This window comes from Castor canadensis, chromosome 4 (genome assembly GCF_047511655.1).
Source record: "Castor canadensis chromosome 4, mCasCan1.hap1v2, whole genome shotgun sequence".
In the NCBI taxonomy this organism is placed as follows: domain Eukaryota; kingdom Metazoa; phylum Chordata; class Mammalia; order Rodentia; family Castoridae; genus Castor; species Castor canadensis.
In genome coordinates, this window is record NC_133389.1 from 178,611,947 (window position 1) to 178,629,250 (window position 17,304).

Sequence of the window (17,304 nt, forward strand, 5' to 3'; positions counted from 1 at the left end):
TCAAGGTGGGACAGCCTTCTCTGAACACATGTGACTTTGCAACCTGGGAAGACCTGAATCTTAGCATTGTAATTAAACTTGGCCAAGATAGAGCATGTTATTATTCTACGCTGCAGAGTCTAGTTCTTTTTTTTTTTTTTTTCAGAGTCTAGTTCTTAATTTGGAGGTTTTATAGTGTCAGGATTCAGGGCAGCAGTGCCAATTACACATGTCAGAGAGAAAGGAAGCAAGAGGGTTCACACTCTCTCTCTCTCTCAGGGTGCTATGTACTAGCTGCATTTGGGAGCCACCAGGGTGCCTGGGGTCACATCAGCTGCTCTTTTCTGTCTACGTAGCACTCACCCCCTTTCTGGTCCTCATACACGATGGCAATCCCAGTACATTGTTTGGGGGCAAAAGGATTAATTTCTCCCAAGGGGTCTTGCACTGCAAGAAGAATGACATGCTCAACAGTTTCTGTAGTCAATGTGACAGGGAATTTTAAGTGTGGTATACAGCATTCTTAAGACAAGCTGGGCCATGATATCAAAATGCAGCTGAGTGGACACAATTCTGCCAAAGGTGAAGGGTAGAGGGAAAGCATACAGCACAGTATGGCCTGGTGCAGCCCAGAAAGAAGCCCAGATGCCCCCTGGATGAATTAGCCCACGACCTTCTGTCTTAGAGAGCTCTGTGGGAGGCAGGGAGGTGAGGGCAAAGACCTGAAATAGGTATGCTTCACTGTGAGGAAGGCCATCTTTACAAAGGAAGCTATAGGAAGGGCAATGAAGTCTGAAATCTGTATAAATGCCAAGGTCAATGGCGTTATTGTTGGAATTGGGGAGGAAATCCAAGCTGGACTCCCATGTGGTGAAGACTATGGAAACTGCTCTCCTTATGTGTTCCTTGGTCGATTCCCACGGCAACCCCATCATGGAGGGTGACACTGACAAAGTTAGAAGCTTTTTGTTCATTTGGTTGGTTGTTTCCTCACCTTTTATTTTTCTCTGCTCAACTCCCACTTCACCAAAAATTCAGGCTCTCTGAGATTTCTAAGACAGTGTTCCTGCAGTATTGAAGCAAGTAAGTCAAACTAAGTGTAAACATTTTTAAATTTAGAATTTATTCTGTTTAAGTCACAAGCTTTATATAACTCTAGTTTAAAAAAAAAAGACAAAACAAAACAAAAAAAACTAAACAAAAAAATCTTAGTGGAACTAAGATACTATTTTAATGTCTGGGCCCTTCCCACCTTCCAAATGTAAAAGCTCTGAAAAAGTTGTATACACCAATTTGAAAAACAAGACAAAAATATGAATGAAGCCATGATATTTCATAAAATAAAATTTTATATAGCTTTTAGTTTATATAACTAAAAGAAGGACCCTTTTAGTTTTTATTGGCAGCACTGGGGTTTGAACTCAGGGCCTCACACTTGCTAGACAGGTGCTCTTACCACTTGAGCCACTCCACCAGCCATGAAGGATCCTTTTTTGGGACTAGTTAACTGCCTTTACAAAAGGAAAAACAACAACAAAACACAAACAAAAACAAAAAACCAACCGGAACAGAATAGAACGAAATTCCAGTGTTCTGAACCAACTCGTTACACATCTATAAAAACCTGCAGTGTCCTGGCAAACAATAGGCTCTCGTTTTTCTGTCTCGTTCTTTCATTTCTTTCATTTCAACAGAGACTCTGCAGACAACTGGAAAGGCGTGGCATTAAAATATTCATTTACACTTTTGTGGTAGTTTAACAGTGGTCTTACTTCGGGGCAAGCTTACAAACCTTACGAGGCTGGAGGAATAACTTACATGAGTGCTGAGACTCAAATAAGGAAAAGTAAAGGAAAAAGAGGAAAGCGGGTCAGGGAGACACACACTAAAAAAAATCCCTCTGGGAATAGCCAGGGCATATTTAAAGGAAGCATAGGAATGCCAGTAATATTTTATCCCCGCTTTAAAAAAAAAAGGGGGGGGGGTTGTTTTGTTTGTTTTGGCTTAAAATATTTCCCTCTGAATGAATAATGTCAGCTGTCAGTGAAAGAATGTCCCCGACATTGTGCACATCTTTTACATTGTGCCTTTCTTCTTCTTCTCCCCCTGCTCCTCCTCCTCCTCCTCCTCCTTCTTTCTTCACATGGTTAACTTCAACCTAGCAATTATTACAGCAAATATTATAATCTAAAGCTCAAACATATTTTTTTGCAATTTTGAAATTGAATTGAGTACAATGCAAATAAAATTTGCACCATAACAAATATTTCCACCTGAGACTGTGGGGACACTTGAGCCTTCTGCATGGATCTCAGGGCCCCCCCTCCGCCACCAATGTGCGCCCCTCCCCCCCCAACACCCCCAGTGTTTGTCTAAATCATGAAGGTGGCTTTAGCTTCACTCTCAGTCTTGTGCTCAGGCGCTGCCTTGACCTCTTCCTGTGCTGATGTGGTTACAGGAGCTTGTGGTTTTTGTGATTCTGTGTTTCTTGTCCTTTCTCTTTCTACCTCCTTCTTGATCCAAATTCCTGGCTGCTGTTAGGCTTTTAGCCTTTTGATTCTGCTGGTGACCAGTTTGTAGAGTGTGACTGAGACTGGACAGGAGATGGGGACGCTGGGGGCTTTTTAGCTGCTGACTCAGGAGACCCAGAGACAGACAGACCAGGAGGATGGGACCCTTCTTATAGACTATGGGCTTGGCAAGGGAGACTTTTTGGGTTCTGTAGTCCTAGAGACTCTTCTAATAGGCCTAGTTCTTGGAGATGGGGACTGCCTTCTTTGGGGTGATACCGATGTTCTTCTAGGAAAAAGGGCGGGGGGCTTGAGGAGGTCTTGGGAGCTCAAGGCTTCAGTGAAGGACAATGGCATTTGTCTGGTTGTGATGACCAAGTCTCCCAGGTAGAGTGGCTTGGGGAAAAGCCCTTTCCTATGCTTTGAAGATAAAGAAGGCAAACAACTCTTGGTGACTAGGGGCTTATCTGTTTGGAAGGTGGGTATGGGAGACCCCACACTTTGGTGGTGGAGGTGGTGATGCCCTTCATTTAAGAGGATATGGGGAAGATGCTGTCCTTATCTTTGGAGGCGGAGAAGGAGAATTTCTCCTTTGCATTAGAGGAGGATTTTTTTTTTTTATTTTGCAATACTGGGGCTTGAACTCAAGGCCTACACCTTGAGCCACTCTACCAGCCCTTTTTTGTAAAGGTTTTTTTCGAGATAGGGTCTCGTGAACTATTTGCCTGCACTGGCTTTGAACTGAGATCTTCTTGATCTCTGCCTCCTGAGTAGCTAGGATTACAGGCGTGAGCCACCAGCACCTGGCAGAGGAGGGGAAGGTGAGCGGTGATGTGGGGAAGGAGGAGTCCTTTGCAGTGGTGGTGGTGTGGGAGAACTGTGTCACTGAGGAGGAGAAGCCACCTTCTGGTGGGTGATGGGGAGGGACTTGTCTGTCTGAGGCTTTCCTGGTGATGGCTGCAACCATCTTGCCATCTTTATCTTCTTCCGATTTAAATAACTCTATCTTTGAGGTTTTGATGCTCTTTTCTCAGAACCTTATGTTTTGTCACTTTACCTGAAGTTCTCTCTGGAGTCACAGAAACATGAGTTTTTCTCGTATGGTTTGATTGCTGGGACGTTGGGGAATGCTGGGTTTTGGTGGGGCACTTGCTGGGGGTAATAACCTGTGCCATCACCCTGGGGGACTCACTGAAGGAGATGACCTACTAGTTTTTTTGGGTTTTTTGATTCTCAGGACCACTTTAATCATGGTCTTCACTACACAGTGATGAGAGGTGGAAGACAGTGACTATTTTCAAGCAAATTTACCAGGCACATCTTCCTCCCTGCCCTACGGTGAACAGTCTGAGCTTCTAACAACAGAAAAATGCTTTTGTTCTCCACAGAATCCCCATTCCTGAGCTGACGGCAGAATTTCAGGAAGAATGAGGATGAAGGAAAAGGGAAACTTAGTCAAGGGAGCCAGGGAGATGTTTGAATTCTTCCCAGTGCAAACTACAACTAGACACATAGATGCCCCTCCTAAAAGAAACTCCCAGATGCAGCCATTCCCACGAGAGGCTGTATAGCCTCCCCACGGAGACTGAGAGCCAGTGTTCATTTCATAACACTCCTCCAAGCAGTGCACCCACATAAGCTCAAAGCCCGAGCCGCTGTGGCCCTTGTTCAACAGATGCAGCCTTGCTCTGCAGGCCCTCAGCTGCTGTTGTCTGCCTGGCTATAAAGGAACAGTCAGTACGTGTGAATGTGTGGTGCTGGAGGAGCCAGGATAAGCAGCAAAGCAAATCAGATGTATGTTCTGGGGCCGGTGGCCAGAGTACAGGACCGGTCACAGCCCTGTGGACCACAGGCCCTGTGTCCTCCATTAATTCTTCTCTCAGTGCTCTCTGTGCAGGACAGCTTAAGGCACAAATTCCAGTTGTCCTTCAGGCTCACCACCGGGGCGTGGTCCTTGCCTAGCAGCTCATCTGGTTTTCAGTCTTCCTGGGTGCTCTTTTCCTTCTCCACAGGCTGGGGATCCTTCCCCTGATGAGCCTTTCCAGGTGGTGACCCACGGCCCCAACCATGAAGGCCACAGGAAATGTGACATTGGGTCATAGTATGTGCCATAGTCCAAAGTACAGGCCACATAACATCTGTGACAGGCCCGCACTCCTCGGCCTCGCTCTGCTTTCTGCTAGCCCAGAGCACTGACCACAAGGCTCCCAGTGGCCCAAGAGGTGATGCTTCATGATCCCCCTATGAGAGTTTTTCAAGGTGGGCTGGATTTTCTCTTGGGAGGCTTCTTTGGTGGTAACTAGGAGCAAGGTGAAGAGGATGGCGAGCTACAAGGACGAACGCCTTCTTTGTCTCCCTAGAGACCTACTCCTCCTGTCCCAGGTGGAGGGGCACTGGTCCTGGCACAGTTCTTAGAGGAGTGACCATCTCCTTGGGTTGGGCTGCCTTCTAAGTGAGCAGTATGTTCTTGATCTGGACATAGGATCTTGATTTGATCCTGACAGTTATCTTGGTTGGGTCTTTTCCATTTCCTTTTCTTTTCTGGAATTTTCCTTTTCTGAAGAAAATCTTTAGGCTCTGGTACAGGTTCAGTCTTGGGAACTTTCAGGATGTGACTAGTTGATGTGATCTCTCTCTTCTTCTTTCACTGAAGGTTCTGAAAGCTCTGGAGTTTGTTTTTCTTTCTTTCCTTTCTGGAGCAGGAGAAGGACCCCAGCTCTTGGTTCTCCTTAGCTCCCAGACCTCTCCCTTTCTTCCTCTGCTGCTTTCTTTTCCTTCCTTAGCCCTCTTCCTGTTCATGCCAGCTCTTCCTGTTCAGTCTGTCTCTGTTTTATTTCTTCTTTCTTCAGTTCCAGGAAAGCAGAGGGATTCCAGGATGTTTTCTTAAGCAGCAGGGACCACAGGTCTCCCATAAACTCTCTAGCATTTTCCCATTCAAAGCCCAGTCAGACCGATTTGCACTGTTTTGGAACCTGGATTCTTCACCTCTATCTGGTTTAATATAAACTCAATCACACCACACCATCTTTAAACACAACGATTTCTGTTACTCGTTTTGTTATCCAAGGCTTTACAACCTCCAAATTTACCTTGCTCACATTCCCGCCTTTTTTTTTTCTAGGCCCTCTGCAAATTTCAGCTGCTTCTGTTTGTGGCTGACCCCATTATCCTGTTCCATGGAAGAATCCTTCTTGCTTCTTCGCTGGGAGGTTGGTCTCTATCCCCCAAAGTTGGGAACTTTCCTTTTTTTTTTTGACAGCATTAGGGTTTGAACTCAGGGTCTCATGTTTGCTAGGCAGGCGCTCTACCACTTGAGCCACTCCACCAGCCTTGTTTTGTGTTGGGTATTTTCGAGATGGGGGTCTCACAAACTATTTGCCTGGGGCTGACTTTAACTGTGATTCTCCTGATCTCTGCCTCCCAAGTAGGTAGGATTACAGGCGTGACCCACCTCACTTTCTTTTCTTGAACATTGCTTTCTCCCCAGTGGACATAAACTCCAGGACTCCCAGCAGCGATGTGTAAGGACAGCTGGCCCTTTGGATAGATGTGGATTCCTCTCTCTGGGACCGCCATGTTTTCTAGCCTGGTAACTTCATGTAGTGATGACTGCTCGATGCTGCTGTTATCCACCACATAGCATTTTGGGATCGGTGTTTTCTGACTTTGCCATCTTCTTGCTGGAAAGTCTTGCAAATACGATCAGTTGCCTGGATCAATCTACTTTGAAGTGCTGTCTCTTGATATTGTCCAAGGAGCTTTAATTTGAGACATTTACTCCTACACAACCACCATGCTAAAATAATTAAGTACATAAAGCTGGAGAAGGGTTGACATGCATCAGGTGTTTTAAGTGTAAGATACACAATTGTTGACACTGTTCTATGTATGTCCCTTTATGAAACTTAGGAATAGGGACAAGCCTCCATATCCCCACGGCTGCCTAGAGGGGGATTAGCCAGGACCAGGGTCTTCTCCCCATTTGTCTCTGAGTTCACCCAGGTTGTGTGTAGTTCCTCTCATGGCGCGTGACTGATGCGATTGGTGCCGGGAAAGGTTTCCAAGCAGGACAGCATCCGAGCCACACCACTAAGGCCCAACAGTGGGCTCCTGGAATTTCAGCTTTGTGGCCCCAAGCCTCCCAAGGAAATGGTGGCTATCTGTCCGCCTGAGACACCAGATCAGAATTTTTTTTACAGAACTCAGAGCTCAGAACTGTAGAGGTTTGTTAAGTGAACAAGTCACATAAATAATTAGGTACCATATGTCGGCAGGAATGAAGGAGCTACCAAAAGTAACGGCCCTGGCCAGGCGTGGTGGTGCACACCTGTAATCCCGATTTGCAGATTCGGAGGCAGAAGGATGGGCTATGTAGTGAGACCCTGTCTTAGAATAATACTACTACTACAAACCTGTTCATTTTTCCTCTTGATGCATGGAAAACAGAACAGAGTCTTGAGGTCGTTTATGGTCATTTATGGTCGGGGATACGGTGTAAGGCAGCTCCGCTCTGCACTGCCCAGCTCTGGGAGTGCCATTTACATAGATGACAGTGTGAATGGAGCCCTCAAGAGTTGGGTCCTGGAATCACAGCCTCGGTTTCTGGGCTGAAGGCATATGTCTAGGCCATTCACTCACCCATTGCTCGAGGCCTGAGAATAAGAGAACAACTAGAACACCAGTCCAGCGCTTGGGTTTTGGCCTAATGAAATAGGCAGGTAAGTCACCACAAAGTTACATAGCAATACATATGATGGGTACATTATACCCATCATACAGGTGCATTAGAAACCCTGCCTTCAGCAGTCTAAGGAAGCATGAGGGAGAGGGTAGTGGGTCACAGAGGCCTTCATGAAACGAGCTACGTGAGAAGGAGAAGAGAGTATGTAGGGATCAAGGCGGGGTGGATGATCGGCAGGTGCAAAGGCCCTGTGGCGAGTGCACTTTCAAATCATCGAGACATAATAACAAGCAGCCACACATGGGTACAAATCATCATTCTTTACACTTGACAGATATTAACTTTTTTTTTCTTCATAGTGTCCCTTGTTACTACCCCTGATGCAAAGATGGGGAAACTGAGACAAAGAAAGTCTAAGTTACTTCCCTGAGATCAAGTGCAGGGGTCTAGATCCAGTGGCTGCAGCCTTCTTTTTCCCTCAAGACCTTATTATTTTGTACATTTTAAAAGAATCTGAAAAGTAAAAAGTTACATGTATAGTACTAAGATTTTTAAAAACCTTTTTCTGAGTCATCAAAGGATCAGTGGCTGATGTGATTTTTTTCTTTGTCCCCAAGAATTTTAGTGTCTATTTTCTACATCCAAGGGCTTGCTCCCATTTTACCAACTAACCCTAAGACTCGACCCAGATTTCTGCTACTGTCCCACTGATGTCAGCCACCTGCCTGCCTGCCTTCCTTCACTAGCTCCACTTGTCTTTGCTTGGCTCTTGTACCCTTGACACTCGTGAAGACTTCAGGGCAATTATTTTGTAGAATATTTCTTGCTTTGGGCTCTTCTGGTGTTTTCTATGATTACATTTAGGTTTTGCATTTGGGGCAGGCTGCCCTGTTTAGTGCAGCATGTTTCAGAATTTTATAACTGTGCTGTATCTTCTATGACCCCCACCAGAGCCCAGATACAGTTTATCGTGTACTTGTGTGTTTGGGGCCCTGTCCACACATTTTCTGGTTTCAGACTCATTTCTTTGCCTTGTAAGTCTGGGGTAACTGAGGTTTGGGGAGAATGGAGATTGATTTACTCACATGGTGTGGTCTGAATGTGTCCCCCAAAGATTCATGGAAACTTCACCCCAAATTCTCCTGTTAATGGTGCTTGGAGGTGGGACCTCGAGAGGCAATTGGGGTGGGATGAGGTCACGAGGGCGGGCCTCATGTGGAAGAGACCAGAGCTGGCGCGCTTGCTCTGTCTGGCCATGGGACGCTCTGTGCTGTGTCACAGTGCATCAAGGTCAGTACCATGCCCTGAGACTTTCCAGCCTCTAGAACTGTGAGAAATAAATTTCTCTTCTCTGTAAATTACCCAGTCTAAATATTTTGTTATAGCAACAGGGAATGGACTAAGATACAGCAGGAAGAGAGTCCAGGGCTCAGTCAATCTGCTTTGCTCTGTTCTCTACTTGTACCAGGACCTGCTCCTGACCGGGCCTGGATGGGCCTCCCAAGGTCAGAGCAGGTCGGGTTTTGAAGCTGAGAGAAGCAGGTGTACAAGCCCACACCCTCCAGCTTCCACGTCCTCCCCTGAGCCAGCCCGTTAGGGAAAAGTTTTTTATTAAGAATCCAAAAGAATTAGAAAAAGATACATCTGACATGTTACAAGACTATGACTAACAGAAGAAAGAGAGTAACCGTTATGCATAAGATTGATAGGACCAATAAGTAGCAGTTTAAGAAAAGTAGCTAAATTTCATTTAAGTTAGCCAAAATTAGGTTACTGAAAAGTTAATCAGTCAAGTAAACAAAATAAAAGGTACAGAAGGATTGTAGTTAAAAAGAAAAATGATAAAAAACCAAACTATAAAACCAACCCCCGCCCACCAGAATTTAGATAGGAAGACAAAACCAAAATAAGAAGAGGAAAAATAATTTGATATTGACGTTAAGCCAGAAGGACTGAATTTTAATAGTGATAATTATTACAAACCAAAACACAAAAGGAAAACATTTAAAGATTAAAACAGAGGGAAAGTAAGAGGGAAGTTAAAAGGGCAAAGCAAAAAAACTTAAAATTTATGCAGGGTGCTGGTGGCTCACACCTGTAATCCTGGCTACTTGGGAGGCTGAGATTGGGAGGATCATGGAGTCCGAGAGACTTCATTTCCAATATCATCACAGCAAAATGGACTGGAGGTCTGGCTCAAGGTGTAGAGCGCCTATTTTGCTAGTGTGAAGCCCTGAGTTCAAACTCCAGTTCCACCAAAAACGAACAAATTTAAAAATTAAAAGAATGACAGAAAAATTAGCTAAAATAACCAAAAAACGGCAAAATAAACCTCAATGGACCATTTAACAAGTGAGAAAGTACCAATAGCTCAAAACATTAATGACATGATCACAAGGAGATCAGATCTATGATTTTGGCTCAGGCGCCTGAAACCTACTTGGGTTATTGTTATATTATTATTGTTATTATTTTACTCTTTAATTTTTGTGGTGTTAGGGGTGGAACCCAGAGTCTGGCACATGCTAGGCAAGCGCCTACTGAGCAACCCCCGTCCATACTGTCATTATTTTTAATGGCAGAATCCAAGAGCCTGACAATTTGACCCCTTCCCATTTGAGTTCCTTGCAAGTTCCTGAGCTTCTGCCTTGTCACCTCTGGGCCTGGGCATCTGAGGACATGGACAGCTGGAGAGTGACATCCACCTCCAGGGCCACACTTGAAAGAGCCACTTGCCCTGAAGCCCACGTTCACCTGTCCTCGTGGGGATGGGGTGGGGATGTATCCCTTCAACTTCTAGAAGGGGAGGAAGTTTAGAAGTGCTGTCAAAAGTCCATGAAATTAGCCACATACTCTGTGAGACATAAGTCACTCCTCTGTGTTCTGGGACCATATAAACACAGAAGCGATTTCCGATAGAAAACCCCACCTCTCCTCAACCTCCACATCCAGCGCCTGAGGTCCTTCCAGTGCTTGGTGACCTTGGTGCCCACAGGACTGGGTGGGCCATGCGGGGACCTCAGCTGGCCCCCAGGTGGAGACATGCAGAGAAGAAATTAATTCCTGCTGCTCCGTTTGCTGAAGCCCGGAGTTTCCTCTCTCAGCAGGGGGGTGGAAGCACTGCTTCGCTCAGACACACGGTGGCCAGGTGAGCCCCTCCAGACAGGTGTGGCATGCCTGCAGCAGATTCAAGACCGTTCACCTGTCCTGGGGACGCTGACCTGGCTTGGCAAGAGACTTGGTCTGCAGTCCTGGGTGGCTACTGGCCAGTCTGCACAGGTGTGTCTACTAGAGGTCAGAGGTCAAGTGTTCCCAGGCTAGGGAGTCTGCATGCCTTTGCACATTTTTCAGTCATTTGCAAGAGTGAAGTGTCTCCCTGTGTCTCAGACATGAGCTAGGTGCTCAGAAGGGAACAAAACCTCGCATGTCCTGCCTTTGAGGACCCACCATGGTCAACCACAAGAGCTGATGGTTCTGCCAACCTTCTGGAAAAGGAGATATGGACTGGGGGGTCAGGGTGAAAGGTCACTTCCTTAAGCTCCTGCTTTTTACTTTAAATAAAAGGGGAAAAAAAGCTGTGGGGTTGTGGGTGTAGTTTGGTGGTAAAGTGCTTGCTTGGCATGCACCAGACCCTGGGTTCCATCCCTGACACCACAAAAAAAAAAAAAACAAAAAAAAAAACAAGAAACCATAAGCTTATGGTTTAATAAACCTAGTAAAAATTAAACCCTTGTTATGAGAAATTTCAAGCATATCCTCAAGTAGATGGAAACGTATAATAAGTTCCCTGGATACTTAGCACCCAGCTCCAACAATTCTCAAGCCCTGGCCTATCTTTCATCTCCACTCCCACCCGACTCCTTCCTTGGCCTGGATTATTTTGAAGCAAATGCCAGACATCATGTTATCTCATCCAAAATATTTCAGAATGTATCTCTAAAGAGGTATACACGGCTAAAAATGAACCATTTTCATACCCAAAGAAGTCAGCCATGATTTCTTAACATCATCAAATATCTGATCTGTGTTCAATTTCTTTGCCTTTTATACCCGCCCCCAGTGTGCTTGTTTGAAGAAAGGATTCAAATAAGGTCTATACATTACAACTGGCTGATATTTCTTTAGTCTCTTTTAATTACTTACTTTTCTTGTTTCTTTCCTTCGCAGTTTGTTCATTGTGAATTGGAGTACACAGCTGGATGTACCCAGCCTGTAATCCTAGCTACTGGGGAGTCAGAGATTGGAGGACCATAGTTTAAGACCAGTCCAGGCAAAAAGTTAGTGAGACCCCCATCTCAACCAATTAAAAGCTGCACGTGGTGGCCCACACCTGTCATCCCAGGGTTGTGAGAAGCATAAATAGGAGGATCTCAGTCCAGCCTGACTCTGGCATAAATGTGAGTTCTTATATGAAAAACAGCTAAAGCAAAAAGAAATAGAGTACCTGCCTGGTAAGTACAAAGCCCTGAGTTCAAACCCCAGTATTAGTAGAGAAGAAAGAAAGAAAAAAATTAGAGCAAGTATACTGTTGGTTTTGCTGATCGCATCTGCACGGTGTTATTTAACCCATTCCTTGGCTCCTCTGTTGCCCCAAATGACTGCTAATAACCCTAAAAGAGCTTCCTTGAATAAAACAGGCAGCCTCCAACATGCAGTGACTCACCACTTGTCCCTATGTTTACAAACTCTCTTACTGTAAGATTCTCCTAGTCACAACTCAAACTAGCATTAGTAAGATCTGACAAGCTGCCCACAGGGTAACTGCACCTGTCACTTCTATGTTTCCATGGAAACACATAATTTCCAATATGGAAACCTGTCCTTGCCCAGCATTGGCATTCAAAGACTTGCAGGGCCAATGGCCGTTTTCTAGATGGATCCATGGATAACAGTCAATATTTGGTAACTGGAAAAGCAGGGTTCCAGCCAGGCAGGCCTGTGCTGTTAGCACCATGTGGATGACCCTGCTCAGTACAGCCCTGGGGTGACTGTAGTGTTCAGTGCGGGCTGACTGTCTTTGGAGTGCTGAAGAACTACAGTTCCCTGAGAGCACTGCCAGGAAGACAGGAGAGATCATGGAGAAGGCCAATGCTTGCTCAGAATAATTTCCCCATGCAAACTTTAATGACGTAGCTTAGTTTTATAAAGGAAATATCAATTAATAAAACCAAATATGTATAATGCATTTGATAGCTTTGTGGCATGAAATGACTGGGGGAGGGCTAGAACCCTGATCCATGACATTGCACCCATATAAATACTCAACTTGACTTGAGAAGACCGCCAGCAGAGTCAATCCAGTGCTAGGCTGGGGGCAAAGGGCTCCCTGTGCCTTTGGACTTTGCTTCTGTTGGCAGATTAACAGGAAAGTCCTCTTTCTCTCAGCCAAATGACCCTGTCCATGCCTCCAGAAAATCCAAAGCGATATACAAGCAAAGAGAACAATAAGCAAATCTATCAAGATCACAGAATACCAGGTGAACATGTGAAAATAATTAATAATTAATACAAATTAATTGTATTTTAGATGCTACCAATGTATTTTGTTCACCAATAAATAATTAGAAAGTGAAATTACAAAATATTGGCACTAACAATAGGAGCAAAAAGCATGAAATGCATAGGAACAAATTTAATTAAAATATGTACAAAGTCTTTACACTAAAATCTTCAAATCATTGCTGGATTAGTTTAAAAAATAAATAATTGTAAAGTTGGCATCCATTCGTGGGTTGAGCAGTGCAAGGGGCCAATGATTCCCGAATTTATAAGGAGAATGCACTTCCAGCTGAAATCCTAGCAGATGCTTTTGGGGATAGAAATCAACAAACCGATTCTAAAACGTATATGGAAACACAAAAGACTTAAAATAGTCCAGACTGTCTTTAAACAGAAAAAAGTAGGAGAGTGTACACTACCAGAGTTTAAGCCTTTGCATAAACTACAGAATTTAAGACACTTGGGTATTGGCATAAAGATAGCAGCAGAAAAGTCCACAATAAACCCTTGTCTGCAGTTGGCAGATTTAAACAGATAGACAAAACAGTTCGCTGAGGGGAACAGAAGGCCTCTTAATAGTGGTACAAGACAACTGGACATCCATGCGACCATAGAGTCATAAACGTACATGAAACAAAGTAATTCTATGAGAGAACGTAGGAGAAAATCTTCATGCCTTTGAAGTAGTCAAGTATTTCTTAACTAGCCTACAAAATGACAAATAATAAAAGAAAAAGATTGACAAATTAGTATGCATGACGATTAAAACTTTCTGCTTACTAAAAGACTATTCAGCTATTAAGAATTTATTTAGTAGCTGTGATGGCCGGAGCTCTGGCAGTCATATGGACAGGTGACAGAGGAAGAAGCTTGAAGGAGCCTGGGTTCCTGAGGCGTGAAGGAGCTGCAGCCACAACCCTCTAGGGTGTTTTCACACAAGCGCCACATAGACTTCTACCATGTTAAGGTGTGATATTTGAGTTTTCTGTTACAGGCATCTAAATTCAGCCTTACCCAACCATGATTAATAAACCACAATCTGGTTATACTATAGAATATGTTATAGCCACTCAATTATCCTAGCTGCTCAGGAGGCAGAGATCAGGAGGATCGTGGTTCAAAGCCAGCCCCAGACAAATAGTTCCCAAGAACCTATCTCAAAGAAAACTCATCACAAAAAAAAGGGCTGGTAGAGTGGCTCAAGTGGTAAGAATGCCTGTCTAGCAAGCATGGGGCCCTGAGTTCAAATACCAGTGCTGGAAAAAAAAATTGTGTGGAAAAGATTTAGGAACATGGAGAGGTGATTATGACAGATGATTCAGGCAGAGTGTATGGTAAGACCATCTTATAAAGAGAAAACATACACAAGACCTATAGGAAAAGACTCGAAACACATTTGCAACATATTTCGGGGGTGTGGGGGGGGCGGGGGGCAGTACTGGGGTTGGAATCAGGACTTTGCACTTGCAAGGCAGATGCTTTGGTGCTTGAGTTATGCCTTCAGCCCCTTTTTGTTGTGGCTATTTAGAAAATGGTTTCTCAGTTTGCACCCAGAGCCATGATCCTCTGAATCTCAAACTAGAATTACAGGCACAAACCACCAGCACCCAGCTAGTCGTTTCTTTTATTTATTTTTTTAAAAAGAAAACTGAAAAATTTCAAAACATAAGCAAGTAAGAGATGCCTTTTTATTGTTTTTTAACTGCAGGACACCATTCCTCGTGGCTTTCATCTCTTACCTCATTTGCTGAGTTCCTGGGCCTATCTGTTCTGGCATCGTCCAGGGAGGTGTTCTTCTCTGAGAGAAATTGGAGGTCCGAGGATCCTTTACTGATTTTCCATTTTCCTGTGAATCTGTGACATTTAAGAAATGAAACAAGTTAGAAACTATGCTATTCTCTCTTTTCAGGCAATTCTCCCTATGACAAGAGCAGTGGTGACTGTCACCCCGGAAAGGGAAGGAAATGAAGCCAGGAGAGCTGTTCCTCCTGTCACTCTCTGAAGGGGTGTTTGCCACACCTTGTGCTGTATTTGGTGACCTGGGCTTCCATCTGTATGAAGATCATAGCTATGATGCAAGATACATAGTTGGAGGAAAAAATATTGGAAATAGGGTTGCCAGCATAGACATAGACCTAGTTATGTCTGAGAGGACAAAAGCCATAGTCCTTGCTGTTACCGTTTCTACTGGACGAAATCATTTACAGATTGTCAATCTGTTCACATGTAACCTTACAGTCTGCATCTAATCAATGTTAAATATGAAATCAGGTCTGCTTTACTTGCCCTGGAACGTCACCCCTCCCCCACAGTGGGAGGGTGAGGAAGTGCGCTAGCAGAATTTTAAAAGGATAGCCTTTAGCAGATGAAATGGGGACTGTCCCACGCCTTCCAGACCCAAATTGCATGTGGTGAACCCTGAGCACGACCCTTCTGTTGGCATCAGAGAGGCCTGGTGACCAAGGGGCCCATGTTGTCTGCTCCTGTTCTCCTCCCCCATCCTGTGCCCTTTCTCATCAGTGAGGTAGAGCAGAGTGTACCCTCCCTAGGCTTTGGGCAGTCTTGGTGGTTAACTCTAAGGAGGAAGAATGAGGGAGCCACCTTAACAACAAGCTGTGCATCTGGTGAAAATATTTCCAGGCTGGGCACTGATGGCAACTTTGGTGGTGGCAGGAAGTGAGGTGCCCTCTGTTATAGTCTACAATGGTGTTAGCAATTTTGGCTGGGCTCTGGGAGGCCACAAGCCTGAGCCTCTTTCTCCATCAGCCCTGTTTCCTTTCACCCTCATCTCAGATACAGCCCTGCACTGCTGTTAAGGTTGGATCTGGGATGTCCCCCACAGGTTCATGTGATAAAGATCTGGTTCCCAGCTGGTGGTGCTATTGGGAGGCACCTGGTGGGCAATAGGGCCAGGTGGGAGGAAGCCTGGAAGGGCGTATCTTGTCTCAGTCCCTTCCTCACTCTCTCTGCTTCCTGGCTGCCATGGAAGTGTATAGCTTCCTCTGCCACACACTTTGCTTGCCATGGTATTCTGCTTCACCTCAGGCCAAAGCAATGGAGCCAGCCAACCTTGGAATGGGTTAAAGCCATGAGCCAAAACACACCTTTCTTCCTTCAAGTTGATTTCTCTCAGGTATTTTGTCACAGCAACAGAAAGGTGACTCACACACCCACTTTTTTCCCACCACAGAAAAACCCTCCCGGCCCCAGTCCTGGCAGCATGTGCGTTTTTCTGCAAGCTCACCCCTGCTTGGTCCAATAGGGCAGCCACTAGCCCCCATGGCTCTCGCACACTTGACATGTGGCTGGCGTGACTGACAAAGTGCATTTCCTATTTTATTTGACTTAATTTAAACTTGAATGTAAAAACTGATCCTTGGTTCAGTGATTGAAAAAATTCTAAGGATATTTGGAAAAATTTGGGTATGCAAATTTGCTTTTCTGACCATACATTTTATGAAATCCAAATCCAGAACAAGTATTTTCAACACAAATTTGGCGTGTGAATTGAGAGGGGCTATAATATAAAATACTCAACTAATTTCAAGACTTAGTGTAAAAAAGGATATAAAATGTCTCATTGATAAAATTTTCTTGCCAGTACTGGGGTTTGAACTCAGGGCCTCAGGCTTGCTAGGCAGGTGCTCTACCACTTGAACCACACCCCCAGGTCTCATTGATAATTTTATATTGATTATTAATGATAGGCTATGAATATAAAATTTTTGGCTATATTATTGGGTTAAATAAAATGCATTGTTAAAATCAACTTTGCCCTTTTCTTTATAAGTTTTTTAGTGTGGCTATTGAACTATTTAAAATGACATACGTGGCTGGCTTGCATTATATTTCTGTTGCTGGGGGTTGTTTTAATCCCTTTCTCTACCTGTCCAGGCTTTGGGACAGAAGGACCTAGAAAACGGGGGCTCAACTCACTAGCAGTGTGATTCTGGGTAAGTGGTTCCATCCCCCTGGATCTCAGTTGGGTTTTCTTGTTTGTTTGTTTTTTTTTAATTTTTGACAATATTGCAGTTTGAACTCTGGCCTTCATGTTTGTGAGGCAGGTTCTCTACCACTTGAGCCATCCTTCCAACCTTTTTTCCTCTGGTTATTTTGGATAAGGTCTTGCTTTTTGCCCAGAATGGCCTGGACCAAAAGCCTCCTATTTTATGCTTCCTGTTGTAACAGGAATGACAGGCGTTCACCACCACCAGCAGCTCCCTCCCTGGCTCTCTTGGACCCTCTGCAGGGTGAATAAGCCCGGCCCACTTGCTAGAGAATGAGATGCAGGAGCAGAACCAGCTAAGGTCCCCTTGGACTGTTCACTTACCACCAGACAGATGAGTGAGGCTCCCAGCCACCAGCTCGCTGCAGAGACCCAGACAGGGGAACCACCAGCCAACCCCAGAATCAAGAGAACTCATAGGTGTTGTACTAAGTCTCTGTTTTGAGGGTAGTTCAACTTAAGGTGAATAGCTACCTGCTGCTTAATGAACATTTCTGAACAGTTAATAAACCCCTGGACCTGGAGCAGGGGGGGCACTTCCAGGACACTCAGGGTGGCACAGCTGCTGTGGCCCCGAGACTAGGACAATGTCCCACATTCAACACCAGCATGCTGCCTATTCAGCCCTG

The 17,304-nt window shown here is 44.8% G+C and overlaps 1 protein-coding gene, 1 long non-coding RNA gene and 3 pseudogenes across 2 annotated transcripts in view; 1 reads left to right on the forward strand and 4 right to left on the reverse strand.

Annotated features, from left to right (window-relative positions):
• The window catches only part of Ngef (neuronal guanine nucleotide exchange factor), a 95,198-nt gene that overhangs the window by 57,815 nt on the left and 20,079 nt on the right, over positions 1-17,304 (reverse strand). Inside the window, exon 3 of the mRNA XM_074072014.1 lies at positions 14,409-14,523. Coding sequence (XP_073928115.1) covers positions 14,409-14,523 — 115 coding nt within the window. The remainder of the gene's footprint in view (positions 1-14,408; positions 14,524-17,304) is intronic.
• On the reverse strand, positions 2,352-3,456 carry LOC141422428 (uncharacterized; annotated as a pseudogene).
• Positions 4,245-6,065, reverse strand: LOC141422430 (uncharacterized; annotated as a pseudogene).
• On the reverse strand, positions 4,369-4,622 carry LOC109703137 (small integral membrane protein 12-like; annotated as a pseudogene).
• On the forward strand, positions 12,655-16,416 carry LOC141422657 (uncharacterized). Its single transcript, XR_012447413.1, has 3 exons — positions 12,655-13,636; positions 14,378-14,483; positions 14,579-16,416. It is a non-coding gene; the product is annotated as an uncharacterized lncRNA (long non-coding RNA).